This window comes from Sardina pilchardus, chromosome 1 (genome assembly GCF_963854185.1).
Source record: "Sardina pilchardus chromosome 1, fSarPil1.1, whole genome shotgun sequence".
In the NCBI taxonomy this organism is placed as follows: domain Eukaryota; kingdom Metazoa; phylum Chordata; class Actinopteri; order Clupeiformes; family Clupeidae; genus Sardina; species Sardina pilchardus.
In genome coordinates, this window is record NC_084994.1 from 22,031,311 (window position 1) to 22,051,308 (window position 19,998).

Here is a 19,998-nt window from a genome sequence, read left to right on the forward strand (position 1 = left end):
ATCTATTTCTTTTTTTTTGACACTCATGCATATATAAATGAAGTCACTGGGACCAGCTTCAACCTAAAACTAAGACCAACAGTTATCCGTATTTACACAGGGCGCACCGTGCCATTCTTTAGCACTGAGAGCACCTCGGCACGATAAAGTCAAGGCCTTCTTGTGAGAAATATCGCCCAACCCAATTCATGAAACCTTCACATACTGTATCATGTACTGAAAGTACATGGAAATCCTAGTGGTCACTGTCAAAAATTGGGATTATTTGTGCATAGATCAGTGGTCAAAAACAGTACCTTTGGCACTTTTACAGTTTAGAGAGCCCTGAACATTTTCAGATATTCAGTAAAACCATTATGAACAAACTCTGATGGTCACCCTGGCAGCTATTGTTTAACTATAACTGAATTATGCCTATTCGGTTCTTAAATCCGATGTCACGGGCCCAACAGCTTTTTTCATGAAAAGACATTTACTAGCCAGCCAGACGTTTTTAACGAAGTAGTTTCTGTAGCTGTGCAGCCAGATGATATATTCATGGGTAACGTCCAGGCTTTCGCGAAAAATAGGATTTCATTAGGTTGAGGCAACAAGTGGTATTACTGTAAGATGAACATTTTCTTAAAGGCTACTCAGAATAGCGGAAAAAACATGTGAGTCTGAAAGCCGTTGGACCCAGAAAGAGAATTATTATCCCATTTCATCACCTAAAAAACAAATATTCTGCATCATAACTCATGAACCAATCTCTGATATCTACTCCCAGAAGTGGGCAGTATTTATGATACACATAAGGAATAATGTAATTACTTATTATAGTATAGGGACTTGTTCTTGCGACCTATAGTCCACCAATGACATGTTTCACTGCATCATCAACAACATTGTTGGAACTGCCTTGTTTGAAGTAACAAATTGCGACACAGGTACGATGTTTTCTAGAAACAATTGTACCAACGTAGTTGTTTGATTGCAAGTTGCGTCGTACCATGGTGGTTCAGCATCATTGCTAACTTTTCTAGAAATGCACCCCAGACTGGGCAAGTCTATTAGGTTACAGTACATACGACAAGGCCTGGTTCCTGTATGTGCCTGTGCGTGACATTATCCCATAACTGCTCAGTGGTACATCAGTTGTTCATTCAATTTACTACAATGTCTTTTTTTTTCTGGTAGCAGTTGTAGTAGCTGTAATGTTGAAATAACGCACACAAAAAGTTTTCTAGAATCCTTGCATAAATAGTAAATACCACCATATATCTTTCTTTTGTTTTCTTGACTTAGATCAGCACGATAATGCTTGATGATTTCAATAACAGCACAAATGTTTTATTTAATATGTATTTAAATATTTTTGGGACGACATAGAGGGGCAGCATCACAGAGGTTGCTGAGAGCTTACTTTGAAATATGGGAGAAACCACAGGATTGGTGAGTAGCCGCTATTCAATCGTTCTGCCATCATTCACATTTCATCACTGCTCCTACAGATTCTTTTCGAATGCCTGAGCTGAAAGTGATGATGTTGGGGAGGACTGGATCCGGGAAGAGTGCATCAGGAAACACCATTCTGGGCAGAGAGGCATTTAAATCAGAAACATCTGCTGTACCAGTGACCATGTACCGTGAATGTCAAAGTGAAGTTGTGGAAGGAAGAAACATCACTGTCATTGACACACCAGAGATCACATTAATGAATGCTTCAGGCCTGTCAGAATGCCCCCATGTTTTCCTATTGGTGATTCCAATGGGTGGAGTCACATTCAGTAATGAAGTGAAGTGGGTCCAGAACAGTTTTGGAGAGGAAGCTCTGAAGTTTACCATTGTTTTGTTCACTCGAGGAGACCAGCTGAAACGAAAATCAGTTGAGGAGTTTCTGCAGGAGAGCTCTGGACTGCAGACTCTGGTGAACAATGTTGGGGGAAGATATCACATGTTTGATAATGAAAATGCACAAGGGGACCAACAGGTGAAGGAGTTGCTGGGGAAGATAGACTTGTTACTTAGGCAGAATGTGGGCTACTCCTATTCTCATGGCTTGGATGAACAGCTGAGGGAAAAGGAATGGAACAGACTGACATGGCAAGGAATGTTTATAGTAATGATTTTTCCATGTCTATTTATTTTAACCCTTTAAGCACTAGGGTTTAAAACATTTAATTTTGACATCAACATTTCGAAAAGGCCATTGCTTATAATTAAAAGGTTATGACGGAGGTAAATTTACTCTATTTTAATTCTATCCAATTTGCATATCATGGGGCCTTATCATGATCATCACGACACAAAGCTTATCGAACAAAGCTTATTAAAGCTTATTATTAGACTCAAATTTTTTGTCTCTTTTATTGTGCAAATTAATCAGTCAAAATCCCCCCTGGCGAATTAGATTGATCTAAATCTATGCAAGTTTTTTGTCCTAGAAACATAAAAGTGATACCATTAGAAACCCTGAATCTTCTGTTTTCAAATATACTGTATATGAAAACAGGTATTGATGGCGCTTTGTAAAAAACAATAAAAGAACATCCAAAGATTTTCAGTCCAGTCATCTGAAGCAGCCCATTCATAAAGTCCATTCAAATTTGCATATAACAGAGCCACTGGCTTCATTTAGTCTGATTTGCAGTACAACTACATTTTTGAATGTTCTTCTTCCTTGTATGTAGCCAACACCTTTGTTTTCTAGGTGCAAACTTCAAACTTCTTGGGTAAATTTATAGTGTGTTTTTTACAAGGCTTGAAGACCTTTAAAAATCTTTTTTTTTATTTTTGTGTTTACACTGAATTATAATAAAAAATAATTTCATTACATCCACTTTACTCTCATATCATTCTTGTTAAGGTCTTATAACTATATGTGCCACTTTAGCATAGATGTTTTTAGTTAGATGACAAACTTAAAAATGTCAACATGTAGCAGACTTATTTGGAGAGATGGGTGCACACATCCAAAAAATCCTATAAAAGGCAATGTTTCGATCGACAGATCTTCATCAGGCCTGTGAGGTCAAAGGAGGGGTCTGGCGCATCATCAAAAAATCACTATTGTACACGTCCTAAGATCACGTTGCGCTACTGATCAAGGGAAACCTGGTCAAAGATCCTTGTTGTTTATGTTAAATGTTAAAAATGACTAATTTGAATGACTACTTTGTGAAAAAGGTTATTATGACAGCCGCTAGCTAGCCGCAGTAGCACAGTATACACATTTTTGTCAGGACACTGTAACACACATGAAACTTGGTGGGTATGTAGCCCCAGTAGACTTTCATGGAAAAGTTTTGTTCAGAAAAGTTTTGTTTATTTTGCTAGGAATATGGATAACAATTGTATTATCAGTGATCTCAAAAGGCAAAATCAACATTTTAATCAATAAAAGACAAACACTGAATTATACTTAATACACATTTTAGACGGCAATTCAATTTTAAACTGTACGTTTTATAATATACAATTATTAGATCAAGATGATCAAATGGATTACAACTTCAGTAGAGTACAGCAGTACATCAAAACCACATCAGTAACCCCTAGCCCATTGTTTCTGCTACACTGCGAAACAGTCTGTAGTCTGACAGAACTCCAGAACAGGAAACAACCTCAATGCATCATTTAAGGTATTTATCTCCCATCATGCCAATCATACCTCCAGCTAAACCTCCAATAACACCTCCCTTCATGAAGCCATAAAATGCCCCAATGCTCCCTCCTAAAGCACCAGCTAATGCTCCTGCATGCCATTTGTCTGTTGTTAGCCCCTGTTCCTTCAGGCTGTTTAAGGTGAATCCTTTGCCGATTATCCAACCAATAGTAGCCCCAAGTGCGCCGCCAACCGCCTGTCCGAAGATTGGATGTATCACTGTCAAGAACGTGAACGCTGCCCCGCTAATAGTTCCGCCTACAGCTCCACCAATTGCTCCCCCCCTGGTGCAACCATACTCAGCCTCCACTTTTGCTGCTATGTCTTCTCCTACAATTCTCGTTAACAGTGTGAGCAGTGTCTTACATCCTATCTGAACATTGTTCACAAATGTATTGACTATTTCTTTAAATTCGGCCAAATACTTGGATTCATCTGCCCCACTGAGTAGTTTAAGCACCACTGGGACTACTGTTAAACTTCCGAGTGTCAAAGCATGCGCCATTACACTTGTAAACATCACTGTGCTAAACCCCACAACCAAAAAAATTTCAGCAGAATATTGTATTATCCCACCAAGTTTCTGTTTGGCTACTTTTATCCACTTGTTCTCTTCTTGATTGGACTGCACTCTTTCTGCCTCTACTTCTTTCCCCTTATTGGTAGGGGTGTTGTTTTCTGCCTTAACTTCTTTTCCCTTACTGGTAGGGGTGTTATCTTCTGCCTTAACTTCTTTCCCCTTACTGGTAGGGGTGTTGTCTTCTGCCTTCACTTCTTTCTCCTCGTTGGTAGAGGTCTGACCAGCTACAATTGCACAGAGGTAACACTTATCAGAGTATGAAATAAAATGTATCTAATGTATATGGGTATACTTAACAGTTTATGGTAGCTATTATAATGGGAATGATCAATAAAAATCGAAGTATGTAATTCATGGTTTTCATTTCATTTACTGACAAACCTGCTTCATTTGGACCCACATGTCCAACCAATTTTCCCAATTCGTGGACCACACCCTTGATTGTGTCTTGAATGGATTTGGTACTTGGTCTGAAGATCTCTTTCACAATCCCTAAAAGCATGCATATGACCTCAAGTCGCCATAGGCATACCGCTACAACCACACCCCCAATGCCGATGAGCCCCCCAACTCTAGCCATGGTCTTGTAAGGCTCCTTCAAAGGAAGCATCCCTCCAAGGAACTTGGGCCCCTTCTCCTCTCCTGTGTTGTGCTCTGAATGAAAATGGTGCATGGAAGGAGTCAGATACACACACTTTAGAATACAGTCATTTCGGAGTAAATTTCTTATACAAATAAATAATAATTGAAAACTGAAATGGGTAACACTTTATAACTACAGTTGTAAGTTGTAAATTGTACAGTTGTATAGTTGGTCCTGCCTTGACCTTGAAACATAAGAAACTATTCCAGCCAACCACAGACATTGGGTTAACGAAACTGGGAAACCCGGCCAATGCATGTTCAGTTGCATGGCAGGGAGGGCCGAGCTAGCTCTCTCTTTTGCTTGAATGTCAACAGAAGTGGCATTACCCAACACCACTCAAAGCACCTTTAAAGTGTTTTATCCACAACTATTTTGTTAACACCAATCTAGGAATGACTTTGTTAAGCGATTAATTAACACTAGAAGCGCCGCGCCGTTCTGACCCACTTATACCTAGAAGCGCCGCGCCCCGGTCATTTGACCGCTTTGACGACCTACTAGAAGCGCCGTGCTGTTGTGAACTACTTAAAGCGCGGCGAGGCGGTCAAATGACCGCTGAGTCCTTAGACTGGGAGGCTTTTACTTACACATAATGATCGCAAGATGGCGCTTCGTGCACGAATGAAATCGTTTGGTCATAAATTCAGTTTGCACTAAGCCATGTCATTCGTGTCAGACCGTGTTGTTGATAATCTGTGGTTGTTTGTTTCATTATGACATACAGCACGTTTGAGTTATCCGTTAATGTATTTGTGTTGATTTGTGTTGTTAAAAACTTTGGAAGAGTTCTTGAACAAACCTTAAGCAAACTTGACTTTCAACTAAAATGCTCTAAAAGTGAATGTGGCTAGTTCTAATTCACTCCCCAAATTCACTTCTATTCATTTAATAGGTAGCCTATGTTCGCGCTGCCGAAAATGATCGGACCTGGTCACCTGGAACAAAGAGCCTAATAGTCTGGTTTCAATTACACAGTAGCCAGGATTTCATGCCGCATTTTACAGGCTACCGTGGCTACTTTCTAAAACAACTTTCATTCATTTAGGGAGAAGATCTAGGGTCTAGCTACATCGGAGGGAGGGAGATAGAGAGAGCTATGCTGAGCAGGCATAGGCGTGAGAAGTAGCATAATTTAAAATAATGAGTGAATGATATTCTCTGTTTTGCGAATGTGTAGGCTATGTTTGCGATGTCTGCTGAAAAAAAAGCTAGGCCTATTGTTTCTACAATTTAAGCTAACTTCTATGTGAATTCGAGATTCAGCATTGAAACACACATTTTCTCCTAGCTAACAAGCATAGTCGTAGCTCACTGGTTAGAGCTTCGGCTTGATCACCCAAGGATTGCTGGTTCGATCCTCAACCTATTCCTGACGGAAGTTCTTTTGAACAAGGCATCAATAAAGTAGGCTATATTTATATTCTTTTCGATTCACATAACTACACGCACGCTGGCGAATTCGAACATTCTGAAACGCGCATATGCGATGAAACATGATTGCGCATTCTTCCACGGGTTGCCTAAACAGCCAGATTACAGCCTAGTCTATGCAGGGGACAGATAGATGGGGTGGGGGTGGGGAGGCAGTTCCTCAATGCCTCGGTGATATCTGTAGCCTAAGTATCCTAGACGAGTGTATGGGGGAGGGGGATGATCGGTTTCAAATAGGCTGCAATGGATAGTGTGTTGTATAGACCCCGAAGCCATTTGCTTTGAGAACGGCTGGCTAATGAAGTTGTTGGCTGGCTAGCTGGCTCAGCCAAAACCTTAATGCAGCCGCCACAGTTTTCATGACTGATAATGGCTTTAGTTGCCACTTCATGTCTACAGATGTGTATATTGTATTAGATATCAACACACAATGTTATTGTATTGTTTTGGACAACGTTCTGCACGTTTCACTTCAATGTAGACTGCATGCGTTCATTGCGTTGTGAACAGCGCAGCAATCTCTGGAAAGGAAACGGTGGAAGTCGCATCAGTAGGCTAGCTAATAGCCTATCACGTTCAATGCTGTAAATCCATCTGTTCCAGAATATTTGGTTCATATCATCAATCTTTGGTTTTGGTGTTTGTGCAACCGGGCCCTGACGATTTAACAAAAGTCTGAGTAGCCCTACGTAGGAATTAGGAAAGTAGCCTATGTAAGGTGAGATCAAAATCAGGCTACTTTGTTTGCTGCTTTTCCCCATGTCATTTTCATTGGTCGTCAACTCACTGGGAGTCCTGTGTGTCGTAGCAACGAGCACAATACTGATGTGGTGTGTCCAGTGGGAAAATCTCATGTATGCCTAGTTTCTAGGCTATCGTTTATTTTTTCGCGTGTCACTATGATATAATTATTTTTAGATGCAAAAAATCTAACTGGCTTTGTCAAAGTTTGTCAGTTGGCGGCAGAAAATGATTGGCTGGCGAAATTATTTTTCGTTAATGGTAGGCCTAAACATATTGCGATTCATCCGTTTATTTCAGATAGGTTGTTATTAAAAACCATTAACAAAAAATAATTGTTCATCGACGTTGAAAAACGGTCAGTAAATTCTATCGATATAAGATTTTGCACTTCGCTCCTGCCGAGATGTGAACACGGCTCTCTGGCGTTGCAGACAGGAGTGTTAACGCTGCGCCAATTGACATTATACAACAAATGTGTTAGGATAGGTCCTTGACTTGACGTAACTCAGTCAGTCCAGCAAATATGTAAGAAAATGCTTATACATTAGTCTGAGCTTTAAAAGATAGTCTACAAATAGAAGATAAGATGTACAACTATGAATGTACGTAGGCATACGCGCCCTACGTACATAAATAGGCTACGACGAAAATTACACATACACGTAGGCCTGTCGCAACGTTTTCAAAACAAACTCGCATTTTACCACTGTAAATCGCCTCCATAGACTATGCCATGTAAATGAAAAATAGTTATTAAAATAAAGCACATATATAATACATGTTGCACATATATAAACGATATGTTTTATGGTAAAATATTATTCTCATGCCCGACTGACAGGAAATCCTTGCGACATCTGCTGTGAGAAAAGAGAATAGCAGCCTGAACAAAAATGGCCGAACGCGAGACAACATAGTGTTGTCACATAAGTGAGCGCAAAATAGCTCTAAACTAGCTTGTACCGGTGTGCTTTTGATCATGTAAAAATTCTGGGTGACAAAACACGCGTATTTAGGAAAAGTCGTGAACGTAGGGTCCTGGAATTTAATCGAGTGAAAAGATTTTTTTTTTTTTGTAATCGCTGCGGTCAAATGACCGCAGCCCGGCAGTTCTAGGTATATCTAGGTCAAACCCCCACGGCGCTTCTAGGAATACGCGTCAGCGGTCAAATGACCGGCGCTTGGCGCTTCTAGTGTTAAGTAATTCAGGATGCATAGCATTCTCGTTTTTCCTGACAATTTCTGACTTTGTTTAAGCCTCCATGTCTCAGATAATAAAGTAGACACAAGCTTAAACATTTCCACAGTATTGGTTGAATATAATTACATTATTGATATAAAGTATGAAGCAAGTCCAAGATGTTCAGATGAGAGTCATCTGTTGATTCAGCACAGAATGAGAATTGTGCTGCATAGGCAACAATATTGCACATTATTTTATGTAAGAAATGATGTAACAAGTACCAGCAAAATGAAAGTTTCATTATCACCTGTTGTAAACAGTAATTTACATGTTGCATTATTTTTTTTAAGAAGTAGTGAGAATGTGAATTATTTTGAATGGGTATTCTAAAAAAAAAAAAACAGCCTTATACATTTCTCGATATTAATGTGGTAATAGTGCTCTCACCTTTTTAATGCAATTCCATAATAATAATAATGTCATTTCTTACAGTGTAGATACCAATATTTTCGTACTAGCTCTAAAACTAAACATACTACGACCTCTGAAAGACATCCAAAGTCATGGATGCACTCGCTATTCTTTTTTCTCCTTTTTTATGATATATTTAATTGGTTACATTTTCTCTTGAAAAGAAATGTCTAAATGACCCATCATTGGCGCATACAACAATACCATGAAAATGCTTTCGAACATGAACATGATGATTCAGTCTTTCAAATGGCTGTCATGGCATTAAGAGAATAAATCTACGTAAAGAGAATTCAAGTCATTAGCTACTGTACCTGTTTGGTTGACGTTTGTGGGCATCCTGACGAGTGTATGAGAGTGTTTGTCTGTGTGCAGTATAAGACTGACTGATCACATCTGTTGGGAGCTCTTCTGCATTCATTCAGAGGGTGTGTCTGCTAGACATACACATACTTCTGTTCACTTGTGAAAACACACCATAGACATACACATATGTTATTTTTCACTAATCAGAGTAAATGGGAACACAATTGGGTATGAAAAAGAGCATCCCAGACAGGCAGGATCTCTTAGCAGTAAAGATCTAGGGGTATTCATCACTCTGTGTGCACAAATTATGAAACAATGTAATTGTTTGTAAATGTCTTTGCAAACACTGGATAGAGCTGAAAAACAATATTTGATTGGCCTGGTCTTTTGAACCTGAGATGGCACTGCATTAAAACCAGACCTGCTTCTGTAAAGAAAATCATTGTGTGGAGTCAGGACAACCTCTGATAACCATTGCATATGCATGTGAGTAAGTATATATACTTTGTTTATCCCGTGAGGGAAATTCGGTCTCTGCATTTATCCCAATTCGTGAATTAGTGAACACACACAGCACACAGTGAATACACAGTAAGCAGTGAGCTACCTGCCCAACAGCAACTTGCTCAAGGGCACTTCAGCTGTGGACTGGTCGGAGATTAAACCGGCAACCCTCCAAGTATTCAACTTGTTTTTATAATGCTCAGTTCCAAACCCAACATAGGTAAGAGAGTGAAAGAGTTTCTAGTGTCTAGTAGCATGTTACTCATTAAGAACCTCAGACATCACACCAGGCTCCTTCATCCTGCCTTGTTTCCTTGTTCCTGATGTGGGCTGAAGACTGACATATTTACATATTCCACAAAAAAGTACTCATCCTTCTTGTGTTGCTCAAACTGATGTCAACTAGTGACTTCTGGCTGTGTGTCCATGTATACACTACAGTATACTATGTGTGTGTGTGTGTGTGTGTGTGTGTGTGTGTGTGTGTGTGTGTGTGTGTGTGTGTGTGTGTGTGTGTGTGTGTGTGTGTGTGTGTGTGTGTGTGTGTGTGTGTGTGTGTGTGTGTGTGTGTGTGTGTGTGTGCGCGCGTGTTAAAGCTGTATCAGTGAGAGAATCAAAGAATTCACCAAAATAACATACCAACCAGAAAAATTCCTTAGGCAGCTGAGCACCTGTTGGTATTTTCCCCATCAAGAACCCCAAGGATTATACACAGTTCCTTGTTCCTGGAGGTTGAATTAGCATATTGCAGTTTGTCTGTCTTTTGATGATTTATGTTTGAGTGCGAGAGAGCAAGAGAGACTGTATGTATCTGCCTAGTTTATTCGTTCCTCATCTGAGCTTAAGGCTAATCTTACTCCCCTCATAGATAAGTGTTTGCCCTTCTTCTTTCATGCTACTGCCTGCAATCAGTGGTTGACTAAAATTACACCATCAATGATTCAATGGGATGTCAAAAGCTAAAAGCATTACTATTTATACCACTACTTGGTTGATTTTTCTCATCATTTTCAGATTTCAGACTCATGAGGTAGTTCCAGTTTTTTGGCCACATCACACTTCTAAGCCCCTGTTTCCACCCACACATGCAGCTGCACAGGGGTTTCATGGTTGGCAGTATGTTTGGTATGGCAGCCAAGAGTGCCCACTCAACTGTAGTGATGGCACTCCGTCACACTGCCCTCCCCTTCTGAAATAGCGGCCAGGCGATACACACACTGGCATCCCTATCAGGCATTCTATCTGCACCCCCTGTAGTCTTCTCAGGAAACACTCGATAATGGGGAGGGTCTGGTGTTCTCGTGAACCAATCACCGATCATTCACAACAGAGTAACTCAGTACAGATGCTGTCTGAGGGTGCCTCTTATTCAGCGTTTATACGTCTTCCCTCGCTCCTCGGGCCTCGATCCTCACTGATGTACAAAGAAAGAAAGATAGAGGAAGGGATAGACTATCCCATTGTTGCCGGCCCATCATTCTTTATGTACATCAGTGAGGATCGAGGCCCGAGGAGCGAGGGAGAACGTATAAACACTGCATGAGAGGCACCCTGAGACTCGCATGACCTTGTAAGTCACTGGACATGAGACAGCCTACAACAGACCCTACATGGATGGAATGCTTCGGTTTACATGCCTGCCTCTGGACCTCATCAGTAAAAGGATTTTAAGCCACTTCTAAGGTCTTGTTCTTGTTCCTGGACTCTGATTTCAGATTTTGCCTTTTTGACAATTTTATTGAATTTTCTGGCCCGATCATTTATCCAAACCTGGTCTGTGAGTTCCGACAAGTCTCATTTAGTGCTTCCTTTTGGACTTACTAATGCGCCTGCCATCTTCCAAGCCCTTATTAACAAGGTCTTTAGGATTTTTTTTATTTTTGTATTTTTTTTGGACTTACACAATTCTCATGTGAGGTGGGTGCAGCAGCAACTTTAGCTGTTTGTCAAGGCAGAGAAGTGTGATTTCCAGGAGAAAACTGCGGTGACAACGGGAATGACTGCTAATGTGTTGAATCTTCACCGGGTTTAAGAGTCAAAATGTATGTTTTTCCTTAAAATGTGTTCACGATATGGAAGTGTTGACTGTATACTGTCGAATTATGTGAAAATGTGAAAGTTAACATTTTAACCCGTATTTTTGTTTATGGTGGATTTTTATTCAAAATAGCATTGTGCACAAAGCGCCTGGTTTTGACTTGCAGGATTACATGCTGCTCATCTTTGGTGCTGTTATCAACTGAGCATTGCATACCTAGTTTAAATGTATAATAATTAGAAATATTTCTTTGAATTCAAACAGAAACTTTGAATAGTATAATCATCGACACTCAAACCCTCTGGGAGTAGTATTTTTTGTGGTAGTGTTTATTATTAGTTAAGGTTTCCTTTACAATGTCATTTACAATGTAAGTTAATCCATCTTAATCTTGGAATTAATCTTCCCAATCTTGGGTAACAAATATCATGCAATTAAATGCAGTTTTACATGCAAATGCTAAATAGTAGCATACATTATACACCATGTCATGAGAGTACCTACTGTATATGCCCGTATATACTGTATTCCCGCCCCGTGGTCCTTTCCGGATCCCACTCCAACGCTCTCTCCCACTCACTTTCTGTCTCTCTCAACTGTCCTATCATTAAAGTCATAAAAGCCCAAAAAATATACTTATAAAAAAGTATGAGGAGACTTACTTAATGCTCTCTCGAAATATCATTTTCATTTAATTCAAGAAAACTGACTTATTTTAAGGAGTCTTATCGAGACAAATTGGCTCAATGCACTGGCAGTCAAGACATACTTAACCTACTGGCAGGCAAATTTGCCTGTTTTCAGGATGAGACGTCAAAGTCAAATTCATCTTAAAATACTGTAAGTTAAGGTTTTTTTAATCTTAATACAAGATTAATAACACTTGGTTAGTTTTTGTAAGATAAGCATTTTTTGGTGTCATTGACGAAGGCTTTGCCGATTGTCCAACCAACAATTGCCCCCAGTGCACCACCACCTGCTTGTCCGATGATTGGATGTATCGCTCTCAAGAACGTGTGGGCTACCCCACCAATCATTCCACCAACAGCACCACCTATTGCACCCCCGATGGCGCAAGATTCTCGGCCATGCTTAGACACTAATGGTGCTACTTTCTGTCTTACGAATCGCATCAAATGTTCGTCCAGTTTTCCATATCCTGTGACAGCAGCATCCACTACGCCCTTGGCTGCTCTTACGACTCCAGATGAACCCTTGGATTTATGTAACCCACTGAGCAGTTCAAGCACCGCTGCGATCACTGCTAAGCTTCCGAGTGTCGAGAACGGCATTTCACCTGCAAACAGTATTGTGATAAGCCCCACAGCTGAAAGTATCGAGTCCACATATTGCCTAGCAAGTTTCCAAATGTCTATGTTCATCCACTTCTGGTTTTCTTCGTGATTGCTATATTGTCCTTTTACTTCCTCCTCATTGGTAGAGGTGCACAGGTCGTCTTCTCCCTTTGCTTCTTTCTTGTTGGTAGAGATGTGTGTAGCTGCAATTACACCGAGGTGACACTTAAGAGTATGAAATATAATGGGTATACAAAACAGTTTATGGGAGTTATTATAACGTAAACAAGTGGGTTACTTTTTTAAAATAATTGTCTACAACTGTATAATTTATGGTTTCATTTACTGACAAACCTTTGGATGTATGTTGTTTGTTGGATACCACGAGCATCACCAGGATTGCCACCAAGCTTGCAAGCAGCCCTTTGACTCCAAATATTGTTGTGATATGTTGTATGGATGTGATAAGTCCTATGACTGCTATGGAATATCGTTGTCCATCGAAAGATGTCTCCTTCAACCAGCTGCCTAAATATTTCCCTCCAACAGCCCCTAGCAGTGCTCCCATAAAGCCTCCAATAACCCCTCCTGCCATGAGGCCAAACGATGCTCCAAAGCCGCCCGCTAACGCGCCCCCTAGTGGCCATGCAATGCCTTTGTCTGTTATTGCGTTCCTTTTCAGGATTTCGTTGGTGAATGCCTGGCCAAATGTCCTACCCAAAACAAAACCCAGTGCGACCCCAGTTGCCTGTCCGAATACCGGGAGTGCCTCCCCCAGGAGTGTGTTCACTGTCCCCCCAATAGCTCCACCAACTGCTCCACCTAATGCTGCTCCTATGGCACCATATTCAGAGACCACCAGGGATGCAAGTCTCTTGTTTTTAAATAGATCCAAACTTCCGGCCAGATTTACAAATCCTGTGACCACATTACTGGCCATGGTTTCAACAATACCTCGTTTAACAATTGCCTTCACTATCGCTTGAACCATGACTAAGATCAAAAGCCTCAAGGTGAGCACCGTTAAACCTGCAGCCATGACTGAGATGAGCCCCACAGCTGCAAGAATTGTTTGGAAACGGGTCATCATCCCTCCAAGAAACCTCTTGTGGTTATCTGCTTTCACCATCTTCCCCTTCTCCTCTCCTGTGCATAGAAAGTCAGATGTGTCACACACAGACAGGTAAATAATCCAAATTGTTATGTAGTGTGGCAACATATTTGGGGACATTGTGTGCCAGGCATCTTAGAGTACTTGGGGCGGGGGGGGGGGGACAAAAAAAGGCAATGACTGTTTATTCAGGCAGTCACTTCTGAAAGTTTAGCGTTCGCCGCCATCTTGAATTTAGTCATGTGACTGATTCGTGACTAGAGGCGAGTTCAAGATGGCTGTGCAGCACAAAAACTGCGCAGCACAAGATGCACGTGATTAAAAATCTGTCCGTGATGGTCTAGATGGGTGTGTTTTCGACTCGGCAGTCGGTATCACATGGCCTCAACTTATCGCGGGAGCAAGGCGTGGCCAGGCGGCTGCTCCGCAACAGAGCAGCCGGTCTGGAGGTACTGCGGAGCGCAGTGGAGCCTAGACTCTGCCTTCATGACGTCAGGTCTTTGCCCTAATTGGCTTTTACATCCCTGACGTGTGTGCAGGTGTTTAGATGCCTCCTCATATCCACAAGAGTCCGTGCGGGTCCGTGCCTCGTGATTCGTCACATGGTCAAGTCTAGACCACGGGAAGTAGAGAGTGTACAACTTCATAGCAGCATTTGTATCCCTGCCCCTGCTGCCGCCGGCAAATCTCGCTGCTGCAAAAGGTCAGCTTGAACGCGCCTAATTTCACATAATAGCTATAGTTCCACTCTGGCTCATCACGTGACTAAATTCAAGACGTGAACTAGTCACAAATCAGTCACGTGACGAAATTCAAGATGGCGGCGAACGGAAAACTTTCGGAAGTGACTGCCTGAATAGACAGTCATGTAAGTAAACCACCAGTGCTTTTTCAAAGTTCTCGATGTCTCGTTTTAAATGGCAGGGCCCTCAGAAGTCTACCAATAAAGTGTGGAGCTACTTTGAGCCTCATAAATGGTGTAAAACAGTGATTTATTTGCATGGATAAGCCGATGCCCGATAGCCTAGAAATCTAGACGCCCCTAGCGGCAGCAAATGTAATTTGGCTGGTGGGGCAGTCTAGGCACGATCCATTGAGCCAGGAAGCTGACAACCCCCAGCACCAGCGGCCCAATCACAGGGCTTAACATAATGGTGACTGACATGCGACCAGAAGTTGCAACGGTAACGCATCCTGTTATTTGAAAACAAGAAGATGATTCGTTTAGCGTTATCCTATTGCGTGGAGAGGGAAGGTTACGCATCCTGCTACTTGAAAACAAGAAGATGATTCGTTTAGCGTTATCCTATTACGGGGAGGGAATTTGAAAGACAACTGTTTATCCCACCCCTCCGATTGAGCCCTGTGTACGGTGAGTGTCCAGACCCTACATCTTGATGTGGGTCTGGCTCGTCAGGCTATGCCCGAGCCACTGCCATTAAAATCTAGCGGTAGATTTCAGAGTGCAGGGGGCAGGTCGAGATCAGCTCTGAGACAATCGCTCACACTCAGTATCATGTTTCAACACACTTTAAGTCAATACCACACCGGAATTCTCCTTTAAGCAAAGCGAAGTGCAGTAGAAACAAAGCGCAGCCTCCCCAGACTAATGTTCAATCTTTAAAGATTGAGCTTAGTATGGTAAAAAACTGACTGTATTTTCCCTTGAATTGCAGAATTTGAGCAATTGCATTATTATACTGAATGAAATAATTCTTAGACTGGTATCGGATTTCACAGTCTGGAACTAAAACAGCATTTCAGATAAAAATGCAAAATATTCAGATTCAGTTTGAAGTGAAACACATTTTACTCCGTACACACTGACATTGTAAATACCTGAGATTGGGTTGCACATTGCACATGATACAGTATGGCACAAACGTCCATTGCATTGAAATGTGACAAGTGGTGCTGAGATAAGACACACCTTTATGAAGTTTACTTATTCCCACATCGGTGAAATGCCCTTGATACAAAAGCCAAAGACAATGCATATAGCAATAATATTATTACCTCCCAATCCGGCGTGTTTGTGCTCTGACATACAGACTGGCAGCACATTTGTTTTGTTTATTTGTAATTGAACAACTGTTTGGTGAAGTATACACTTATGAGCTGTTTTGTTTGCAATATGTACAGTATATGTTACACTTCCATGTAATCACATGGCTACTTATTATTTATGACCGCCGCTAGCGTAGCTAGCGAAGCGGTCATATAGTTGTTGTCAAAGTTTTTTTTTTTTTTTTTTTTTTTTTTTTTCTTTTTTCCCGTCATTTTTCGTCAACGATTCCCGGGACACCGTAACACCGGAGCGCATGAAACTTGGTGGGCATGTAGCCCCAGTAGAGTTCTATGGAAAATTTTCGTTTCGTCCCCGGGGGTCACTCCACCCCCGCGCTGCCCCCGCCCGAAGCCCAAAAATGACAGTTTTTCCTACATAACTACCTGAACCGTGGCACCGAGGATGACAAAATGTTTATGGTATGTTGTTCTCTAGAGCTTGCATCAACTTAGCTTATAACCAGTCATTTGTGATTTGCCCCCCCATCGTAAAAATTGAAAATGCAATGTAATATTGCTTTAATTGCCCATATCTTCAGAAGAGATGTTATGAACTGCACCAAATTTCATGTGTATGATTAACCTGACACCCTCTGGGAGTAAGCCAAGTTTTGTGGAATTTCATCCATGGGGGGCTATGAAATAAATGGATTTATGTGTACATTCAGGACTGTATACCCATCGGCCAGTAGATGGTGGTATTATCTGGAGTCTAAATCCCCCCCTGGGGATTTCAAAAACTGTTCCAAACATCTCAATCTCTGCTAGTTTTTGTCCTAGAAACATATAAGTGACACCATTAGAAACCTTTAATCAACTAGTTTCCAAATATGTTTTAAAAGAGAATGGTTGCTCTGGGTGCAACAAACATGCAGGAACACACACACACACACACACACACACACACACACATAAATACACACACACACACACACATACCTACACACACACGCACCACTACATACACACATGTACATAAAACATTATACAAACACATGCACAAACACGCCCACACGCATGCACACATACACCCTTACACACACACACACACACACACACCTACACACACACACACACACACACATGCACACACACATCTTTGAGTACATTTTGTGAGACCACCGGAGCTGAGAAGTGAGTGTGTGTGTGATGTACTATAGTGTGTGGGTGCGTTTCTGTGTGCCCATCTGTGTGTTTGCATGTGTGTATATGTGTGTATGTGCATGTTCTGTGTGTGTTCTCTTTCTTTCTCTCTCTCTTTCTCTCTCTGTGTCTGTGTTATCTGTGTGTATTCTGTGTGTGTTCTCTCTTTCTCTCTCTCTCTCTCTGGGTGTGCCTGTGTGTGTGTGTTTGTGTGTGTGTGTGTGTGTGTGTGTGTGTGTGTGCGAGTGTGTGTGTGTGAGTGTGTGCCTGTGTATGTGTGTTTGTGTGTGTGTGTGTGTGTGTGTGTGTGCACACGCGCGCATGTGAGTGTGTGTGTGTGTGTGTTATCTGATATTGGAGTGACAGTGACGGCAGAGAACACAGTGAACATATACTCAGAGACACATTAAACACACACACAAGCAGACACACACTCACACTAGACAGAGAAGCATTCATACACAAAAGCAAGCGCACACATGCACACACTCATTTACATACATAAAAGTTGCAGTAGGGATGGAGTAGGCGATGGAAACACAAGCGTGATTGATATTTGCGGAGAGAATGTGCAGGACTGAGCGGCGGTCATATTGTGTATCGCTTTGCGGTACATCTAGTTATTATTTATGATAGTACCTAGTACTATTAGTACTTTGGAATGTAGTAACCACATAATGTACATAGAATAATGCTTTAGAATAGTTTTAGAATTGGTTTTAACATGGTCATGCAGCCTATCAAATGGTTGTTACAGTAATATATTAAGAGAATGAATCTTAAAGATAATAAAAAATGATCAGGTGCTGTACCTGTTTGTTTCACAGGTGTGAGCAACATCCCGAGAAGTTGAAGTTCCATTCTGTGATATGTGTATGTGTGTGTGTTTGTGAATGTCTGTGTGTGTGTGTTTGTGTGAGGTTTAAGACTGACTGATCACATTTGTTGAGAGCTCTTCTGCATTCAATAAGAAGGTGTGTCTGTTGAGATCATTTTGCTTCAGGTTGTGTGACTGTGTGTATGTCCCATGCATGCGTGTGTGTATGTCCCATCAGCCACCAAATAATAATAATAATAATAATAATAATAATGATAATGATAATAAAAATAAGATAAACGCACAAATTGCAAAATGTGTCTGTGTGTGTATGTGTTTGTTAAAAAGTGTACATTGTGTACATCTTGTGTGTGTGTGTGTGTGTGTGTGTGTGTGTGTGTGCGTGCGTGTGTGTGCGTATGTGTCTGCGCTTGCACATGTTGAAGTTAGAGAAGTGAGAGAATGAAAGAATTTCATCAGGAAATTCCTTTTACAGCTGGGCACCTATAAGTTAAAATATCATGCCTTCTTCCTGGAGGAGAGAGCTGAAGGTGAATTTGAAGAGTGTTTAGTTTGCATAAGTATTATGAAAATGTGGGTGTGAGTGTGTGTGTGTGTGTGTGTGTGTGTGTGTGTGTGTGCGTGCGTGTGTGTCCGTATGTGTCTGCGCGTGCACATGTTGAAGTGATATACTGTAAGTGAGAGAATGAAAGAATTTGATCAGGAAATTCCTTTGACGGCTGGACACCTGTAAGTTAAAATATCATGCCTTCTTCCTGGAGGAGAGAGCTGAAGGTGAATTTGAAGAGTGTATAGTTTGCATAAGTATTATGAAAATGCGGGTGTGAGTGTGTGTGTGTGTGTGTGTGTGTGTGTGTGTGTGTGTGTGTGTGTGTGTGTGTGTGTGTGTGTGTGTGTGTGTGTGTGTGAGAGAGAGAGAGAGAGAGAGAGAGAAAGAGATATTCAGTGAGTGATACAGAGGTCATGTATTGCAGCCTCTGCCTATTTTCCTTGTTCCTGATGTGAGGTTAAGACTGACATATTTACTTAATGTGTGAAGTAGAGCAATGGAATGTGTTGTTGTTATGTTCTACCCACAGCATTAGGGTGTTTTGGATAGTCATACTGTATACGCCGCAGCCAGGACAGTGTTTTATGCAAGTTAAAAGAAACAAAACCATATTAATACCATATTAACTGCCCCCCTCGTGGTTGAAGACATTTTGCAAGATCAATGTAAAAGCCGCAGCTAATAGTCGGGAAATTACGGTAGCCTTCAGTGTCACTGTCACTTTGTTATTGTTATGAAAGATTGAATTTCAGAAAGGATCCCACTGTCACAAATGGCGCCACTGTCAGTCAAATACATTAAAGGGTTAGTGTTTGTTTGTTTGTTTGTTTGTTTGTTTTCTCCCCATCGGGGCGACACTGCTGGCCATTCCGGTGCCTTAAGTAAGTTGCTTTGTGATGCATTCCTAATAAACTGGAGTGAAAAAGGTGGCGATTGAGAGGACCCAAAACGTGTGATCATGGTGTTGGTGCATTTTGACATTATATACATTCTTGAGGAAGACTCAAACAGTGAACAGTTTGCAGTAAAGCTATTTATAATATTTTAGCTACATTTGGATGCCAGTTCTGTATTTTAGTGCCCTGCACACAGTGTGTGATGCACGTGATGGTAACAGTGGCATTGTGCCTCCATGCCTGTGTCGCTGTCACTGACAACAACCACCATGATGCTGGGAGCAGTGCTCCTCTTTGTTTACCTTCACCAAAAGAGGAAGAGAGGGACACAAGGTTTTGTTACTCATCCACATTCACCACTAGTGCAGTGCAATGGCAGATCAAAACATGCTAGTCTACAGTTCCAAATAAAGAGAAGCCAAAACTAGACTAGCCAAAACATATGTTTTAATGAGAATGAATACCAGTCTGGTAATACTTAAGAAAATACATTTATTATGATAATTCATTTTCATTGTATAACATTTTATAGCATACAATTATTGGGTG

General features: G+C 41.2%; 2 protein-coding genes across 3 annotated transcripts in view; one reads left to right on the plus strand and one right to left on the minus strand.

The window, feature by feature from the left end:
• LOC134070116 (GTPase IMAP family member 6-like) overlaps window positions 1-2,362 on the plus strand; it is a 4,165-nt gene extending 1,803 nt beyond the window's left edge. Inside the window, exon 6 of one of the 2 annotated variants that reach the window (XM_062526387.1) lies at window positions 1,491-2,362. In XM_062526387.1, coding sequence (XP_062382371.1) covers window positions 1,491-2,137 — 647 coding nt within the window. In that variant the 3' untranslated portion in view covers window positions 2,138-2,362. The remainder of the gene's footprint in view (window positions 1-1,490) is intronic. The other variant, XM_062526461.1, reaches the window with a different exon arrangement.
• Window positions 2,363-3,375: 1,013 nt separating this feature from the next.
• On the minus strand, window positions 3,376-9,085 carry LOC134070254 (uncharacterized). The gene is made up of 3 exons (XM_062526576.1): window positions 9,013-9,085; window positions 4,605-4,877; window positions 3,376-4,447 (listed from the first exon to the last, which is right to left on the minus strand). The coding sequence occupies exons 1-3, from the start codon at window positions 9,035-9,037 to the stop codon at window positions 3,612-3,614; spliced, it is 1,134 nt and encodes a 377-aa protein (XP_062382560.1). The 5' UTR covers window positions 9,038-9,085; the 3' UTR covers window positions 3,376-3,611.
• Between the last annotated feature and the right edge of the window lie 10,913 nt (window positions 9,086-19,998).